This window comes from Penaeus chinensis, chromosome 29 (assembly GCF_019202785.1).
Source record: "Penaeus chinensis breed Huanghai No. 1 chromosome 29, ASM1920278v2, whole genome shotgun sequence".
In the NCBI taxonomy this organism is placed as follows: domain Eukaryota; kingdom Metazoa; phylum Arthropoda; class Malacostraca; order Decapoda; family Penaeidae; genus Penaeus; species Penaeus chinensis.
This window is the reverse complement of record NC_061847.1, coordinates 3239739-3247238: the sequence shown is the minus strand read 5'-3', so window position 1 is coordinate 3247238 and position 7500 is coordinate 3239739. Positions and strand designations below refer to the sequence as shown.

At 44.7% G+C, this 7500-nt stretch overlaps 1 protein-coding gene across 2 annotated transcripts in view; it reads right to left on the bottom strand.

The window, feature by feature from the left end:
- LOC125040850 (carcinine transporter-like) overlaps positions 1–7500 on the bottom strand; it is a 24339-nt gene that overhangs the window by 8053 nt on the left and 8786 nt on the right. For both annotated transcript variants that reach the window (XM_047635610.1, XM_047635611.1), the window contains exons 4-5: positions 6040–6167; positions 448–610 (exon numbers count right to left, since the gene is read on the bottom strand). In XM_047635610.1, coding sequence (XP_047491566.1) covers positions 448–610; positions 6040–6167 — 291 coding nt within the window. The remainder of the gene's footprint in view (positions 1–447; positions 611–6039; positions 6168–7500) is intronic.

The following is a 7500-nucleotide window of genomic DNA, read 5'->3' as shown; positions in this document are numbered from 1 at the left end:
GAGAGAGAGAGAGAGAGAGAGAGAGAGAGAGAGAGAGCGGAGAGAGAGAAAGTACCATTATCATACCAGTATAGTCAACTTTATTAACCCTTTAGACTATGTCTTCTCCATTAATTAAGGTAATAAATATATTCTATCTACACGCATACATATCTATCAACACACACATATCCACCAATCTGTCACCGATCTCTCTACATACATGTCTTGCTGTCTACCTAGCTATGTTTTCGTCTACCTGTCTATCTATCTATCAATTTATCTCAATCAAATTCTTTCTATCAATCAATCAATCAATCTATCGATCGATCAAAATATAAATATCAATCATTCGATTTACCTATCTATGAAAATATCTATACCACCTTTCTATATAAATACACACATATACACACAGACATAAGACCAATACGCACATACACACACAGACACAAGACCAATACGCACATATCCGACAGTGAATTGAAGATGAATGTCCCGACCACGTTGCCAGCCACGCCGACGGACTGCCAGTTAGCCGACAGCGTGTCTCGGCCGCACACCCAGTCCTGCTCCGTGCTCAGGGTGGTATCGTAGTCCGTCTGGTCGTACTCCCATCCGTGCTGGCAGGCTGAGGGGCACAGATTTGTTTAAATTTTTCGATGTGATGGGTCTTTTATTTGCTGAGTTGGTATCATGGTCTGAGGATTTTATTTTTCTTCAATCTAATGGGTATTTTTTTTTTTCAGTTTGATTGTTTTCTGTTTTTTCTGTGTTTGTTTTTAAGTTTATCTCGTGGCCAGAGATTTTTTTTTTTTTTTGCTTTAATCTAATGGGGATTTTTTTTTTTTTTTTTTTTTTTTACTTCTTGTTAATTTGATGGGCTTTTTTTTATGTTGGATCTCACGGTCCCCTCACTGAGGTGAAACAACCTTTGGATGGTTGCTTCAGAGGGATGAAAGGAACCAGCTGGCAAAAGGACAAAACCCCCCTTCCCTCACTGAGGTGAAACAACCTTTAGATGGCTGCTTCAGAGGGAAGGGGGAAACACTTTGAAAAGACACAGGTCCTTTCTTTCCTCACTGAGGTGTAACAACCTTTGGGTGGATGCTTCAGAGGAATGTAAGGAACTGCCTGGCAAGAACGCAAAACCTCCCTTCCCTCACTGAGGTGAAACAGCCTTTGGGTGGCTGTTTCAGAGGGAAGGGGGAACTACTTTGAAAAGACACAGGTCCTTTCCTTCCTTCAGAGGGATGAAAGGAACTGCCTGGTAAAAGTGCAAGACTCCTCTTCCCTCACTACAGTAAAGCAATCATTGGGTGGCTGCCTCAGAGGGCTGAGCAAAAGGGCTCCAAACAATGATGTCTCGTAGGTGGAAGGGCATCCCCTCTGGTCTCTCCCCAGGGGTTTACACCTACCCACGCGTTTGCCGTGCGTGGCAGCCTTGTGCGCTGTGGAGACAGGAGTCCTGGAGGTTGAGCGATGCCGTGAACGAGTACGCCCTGCGGCTAGCAACACGCCTCTTTGGTCCTCTATTCCAGCAAGACAGGCGGCCTGATCCCGGCCCGGTCACGGTCAATCGGCTAGTCTCCCCCGGGAGGCTAGGGTCAAGCAGTCATGCCGCCATTGGCACTCACAATGGTCCGTGAGCGCCGTCACAATGGCTATTGGCTGCGTATATCCTCTCATCACTCCTGTTGCTTTAGACACTGGTTCTGACACTCAGCTTCCCCTTGTTGGACTCCGTGGTGGGTGGGGGCGTGAGAGGATGAAGCACTTACCAATTTATGGAAAACAATATAAAACACCCCCAACAGACTGATAAAAATGTTGACGAACCGTGCAAGGCCCAGACCACGGCAGTCACCACGAAGCCATATGTGCCTTCTGGTGGCAAAAGAAAGCCCCATGCACAGGATGACACTGTCACCCCTGCTGCTAAGGTGGACAAGACCGAAGCCAATGGGTCTGTCCACCGAATAGTCAGACATCTTGACTCGCGAGCTGGCCTCTCCAGGCCAACAGCTAAGCCAGGGAGGCCTCTGAGTTCTCAGACGGCCTCCCCGATTGAGAGGGGAGAGCAGGCTGAACCAGCCGCATCAGCTGCAGCCTCCACAAACAAGCCCGAAAGCCGAAAGGGCGGGCCGAAGCGTCCGAGGCCGGAGACCGACTCTGATGAAGAGTCGGGACCCCCTAAACGCTTCGCCCAGTTCAAAGTGCCAGCTAAACCCGAAGGCTTCGACAATGCCTACCAATTGGTCAGGGCATTGGAGTTGCAACGGAACATCCGGTTGTCGATCCGGGTCGCCCGAGATCAGGGCATGATCATAATGCCCAAAGATCAAGCTACCTTGAATTTCCTCCGGGAAACGAAGGAGCTAGCTGATTGGAGGAAAGTGAGTCTTTCCCCACTAAGTCCCGAGGAAAAGAGAACCAAGATGGTGCTACTTGGCTTCTCAGTCTCGTACGATGTGGAGCTGATCGCTTCACACCCACAGGTCGTGCAGGCTTCCCGAATGTCGAAGGGGAAGACTCCAACCAGGCAAGTCCTGGTGACCATGAAAGGTGCCCCAACCACTACCCTTGATCTGGGTAACTGGGGCACCTACAACCTTCGTACGTATGTGCCAGAACCACTTCGGTGTTTCAAGTGCCAGAAATACGGTCACCACCAGGCTAACTGTACAGCCAAGCCTAAATGTGGTGTCTGTAGCAAGGCACACAACACAGAGGTATGCCTCAAGGCATACAAAGAGGAAAAGAGGGACACAACAGCCAAATGTCCCAACTGTGCCAAGAAGCATCATGCCTGGAGCCTGACTTGCTCTGTCAGGAAAGAGGCGGCCCTCAGGCGACAAGAGGTTGCTCTAAACCGACCAGACTTTGTTCCTGCCCCACCGGGCACCCATGTCTGGGGAAGGAACAAAAGCGAAAAGGCCTCCCGACCTCCTAAGAGGAAGGAAGCCGCCCCCCAGCCGACACCGGATGTCTCCAACAAAAAGGAGTTTCCGACAATGCCAAAGGTGCAGAAAAAGAAACTAAAGAAAAAAGTTTCTAAGAGCACCACAAAAACCTCCCCAACAGATGATCATCTCCTCTTTACCGAGGACGATATGACTCTCCTGTTAACTGCTGTTGTCACAGCAGTAGCAACAGCCCTGGGGAGGTCGAGTGAGGAGGCCGAGAAGGCAGTTTCGGTCGCCATGACGGCAATGACCCAGACTGTCGCAGCCCTGAAGGGAAGAAAGCTGGTTAGAGCAAAACCAGCCTCACCCTCACCCCAGGACGAGACTCCCCTCCCCACTCCAAACCAGGCCATGCCTTCACAGGCAGAGCCAAAACAGGCTGAACCTGTGCAGCCAGAGCCAGATCACGCTGACCTTGCCCAGGCAAGGCCAGCAAAGCCAGCCAAGGAAAAGCCTGAGATAAAAGCCGAACCAACCAAAGTCAGAGCTACCAAAGGCTCTCCACCCCCCAGTGGACCCAAGGATAGCCTGACAACAGACGAGGAGCCCTCAACCAGCGAGGACCTCGCAATGGAGTTGTCAGACTCCGACGATGTCTCTGATGTAACTATCACTGAGTAACATCATGACACACCATCTAAGCATCCTACAGTGGAACATCAATAGCTTCTCTGCAAAGAACGCTTTTCTCCAAGCAGTAGTGCGATCAAGGAACATTGACATTGTCATGCTCCAGGAGACATTAACAGTGGACACTGTTCGCTTCTCAGGGTACCATGCCTTCACACTGCCACGGACACCTGGCAAGAGAGGCTTGATCACCCTTGTGAGAGCAACAATCCCCTGCTCCGCAATAGCCGATGCATCGCACTGTGGAGACGATGTTGAATCCCTTGCCGTCGAGGTTCACCTGGCCGGGGGGCCCCTCAAACTGTACAATGTGTACAGCCGGCCACGCTGTAGAAGCTTAGACATCAGCCAGGTCTGTGCTTCTGCTGCACACGACCGAATGATCATAGGGGGAGACTTCAATGCACACCACCCCATCCTGGCTCCCTGCCGGGCACCGGATGCGGCCGGCTATCACATAGCCGACGTGCTAGAGACATTCCCTGAGATCGCTCTCCTCAACACCCAAGAGCCAACGCATGTCAGAGGAGGGGTCCTAGACCTCACCCTGGCCACTGCAACTCTGGTGGGGAGGATTGGCTGGCGTGTCGATGAGACCGTCACAAGTGACCATTACGGCACTATAACTACCCTCATGGATGCTGGCCCAGCCGAAATCCTAAGACCGAATCCAAGATGGAAAACAGACAAGGCCAACTGGCAGGCATTTCAAAACGCCTTGGCCCTCTGTCTGAGATGCAACGATCCCCCACAAAGCGAAAATGTGGAAGTGCTCGAAGCTAGCCTGCTAAACGCCATTAATGAAGCAGCCTCACAGACCATACCCAAAACTCGGCCTGGGTCCAGAAGTCACAAAGACGCCTGGTACTTCAATTACGAGATCAGGGAGGTCAACCACAGGGTGAACATGTGCCGAAAACTATTCCGAAGGCAAAGAACCCCTGACAACTTATCCCTCCTAAGGGAAGCTGTCACGGATGCCAAGGAAACTGCCAACAGAGTCAGGCAGGAAAAGTGTCTGGAATGGTGTGAGTCCTTCGACCACCAAACCACCCTTTCAGAGCTGTGGCAACGGGTCAAGCGAGCTACCAGCCGCTCAGACCCGAGGTGCACCCATCACGACTCCCAAGCAGAGGCTAACAGACTGGCGCACGAGTTCTCTGCGAGAACGAGCAGCAACAGTCTGCCAGTAAATATGACATATTTATAATGTTGCTTGACATATAAAACCAATGTCGGCAAAAAAAAAAAAAAAAAAAAAAAAAAAAAAAAAAAAAAAAAACATAATCATAATAATAATAAAGTGAAAAAATAATTTATTTCAAACTGCAAGATATTTAATACCAGTCTGCTTGGTACCTTGTTTGAAAATTAATTACATACATAAACAAATACATAACTCAATTAATACCACTCCCAATATTAATTCCAATAGTAACAACAACAATAATAATAATGAATAATACAAACACTCAGTAACGTCCACAAAATAAGAAATAATGAAAACGACAACAATAATAATGAAAGAGTAACAACAATTATAACAATGATGATGATGATGATGATGATGATGATGATGATGATGATGATGACGATGGTGTTGATGATGATGATGATGATGATGATGATGATGATGATGATGATGATGATGATGATGATGATGATGATGATGATGATGATGATGATGACGATGATGATGACGATGGTGTTGATGATGATGATGATGATGATAAAGATGATGATGATAATGATGATGATAATGATAATGGTGATGATGATGATGATAATGATGATGGTGATGATGATAATGATGATAATGATGATGATGATGATAATGATGATGCTGATAATGATGATGATGATGATGATGATAATGATGATGATGATAATGATGATGATGCTGATAATGATGATGATAATGATGCTGATAATGATGATGATGATGATATTAATATTTGTATTATTATTATATCATCATTATCAATATTATTATTATTATTACTATTACTATAATCATTACTATTATTATCTAAATTATCATCATTATTATTATCATTGCTATCATTATTATCAAAATTATTATTATCATCAAAATTATTATTATTATCATCATTATTATTATCATTATTATTATTATTATTATTATCATTATCATTATCATTATTATTATTTTTATCTTTATCATCATCATTATTATTATCATTACATTGAAACAAAAAACACCAGGTATGATTCATATACAATAAACACGATAGTGAGTAATATTTCCAGCTAACATTTTTCAACATACAAATAAAAATATAAAAATATATATCACAATCAAGTTCAAGAGCAAAGGGTTATTAGATAGGACGAAAATGTATCAAAAGACACCGAAACTAAGGATACGAAACAAAACAAAAAAATCTATCAGCAATTTGAAAGATAGCGGGAAAGTGAAAGAGAACTTATGCAACAGACTTACCTATGCGGTCATACGTAGCATTGACCTTCGCTGCAAAACTAGCTAGGTCAGATGCTAGGTCAAGGTCACTGAGGGTGATGTTGTACTGCTGACACTCGCTGTACACTTCTACCCCGTCCTTGCTTTCTCTGGGGGAGACATTGTTGAAATAAATGGTTATGTTATAAAGATGTTCTTCCTTCAGCGTTAAGAGAGAAACGAGAGAGAGAGAGAGAGAGAGAGAGAGAGAGAGAGAGAGAGAGAGAGAGAGAGAGAGAGAGAGAGAGAGAGAGAGAGAGAGAGAGAGAGGGAGAGAGAGAGAGAGAGAGAGAAAGAGAGAGAGAGAGAGAGAGAGAGAGAAAGGGAGAGAGATAGGGAGAGGGAGAGAGAGAGAGAGAGACAGAGAGAGAGAGAGAGAGAGAGAGAGAGAGAGAGAGAGAGAGAGAGAGAGAGAGAGAGAGAGAGAGAGAGAGAGAGAGAGACAGAGAGAGAGAGACAGAGAAGAAGAAGGAGGAGGAGAAAGAAAAACAGAGAAATAAAGATGTGGTGGAGAAATAGAACAAGCGATAAGAAGAACACTTTATGTAAGAAACAGTAACAGACAGCCTTCTCACGCACAGTCCCCCTTCACTAAACTTACAAAGATCCCTCCTATCTTCCCCCATCAGACCCTTCAACTCCCTTCAATTGTAACTCAAGATGTCGGTCCTCTTTCACAACCGTATCTCGACCATGAGGGTATCCGACCCCCCCCCCAACAAAGGGTTCAGGGATCCGGCAGACAACAATTGCCTTCCATCATAGGACGATCTAAGACCCTGGCATCTATGGCTGATCGTGACGTCATCTGCACCGCCCGCATATTTATTTTCGGATGGATCTCCTTTTCTCTTCGCTCTATGAGAACATGACAGCGTGAGAAAACAGATGTCACTGAACAAAGAACAACGAATATATGTCTTTGCCTTTAGTGTTGGGTTTCTTTCGCGTGTTTGGATGTTACTGTTTAGAATTTAAAAAAATAACTGGATAGAAACACCTAACCCCCTTTAACCTTCCAGCAAATAAATGGAAACAAAAATGATATACATACACAAATTTGAAAGAAGAAAACAATACATATACAATATAGAAAGAAAACGAAAATATGCATAAACAAAGCAAGAGAACCATTACCAACCTTCCAGCAAACCACATAGAATGAAACAAACTATACATAAACAACTTTCCAGTAAACAAAACAGAAAACAAAAGAATACATAAACAATCTTCCAGTTAAAAAAAAAAAAAAAAAAAAAAAAAAAAACGAAAACAACAAATCCACATGAACAAATCAAACACAGCAACAGCAGCAGGGACCGTGATTATAAAAAAAGATAATGCAAGGAAGTTCACTTGGCTGATTCGACCTCCAAGTTCAGTTCCCTCGCTCTCCCTTATTCTCGTTATTTTATTTTTTAGTTTTTTCTATTAATAAACAAA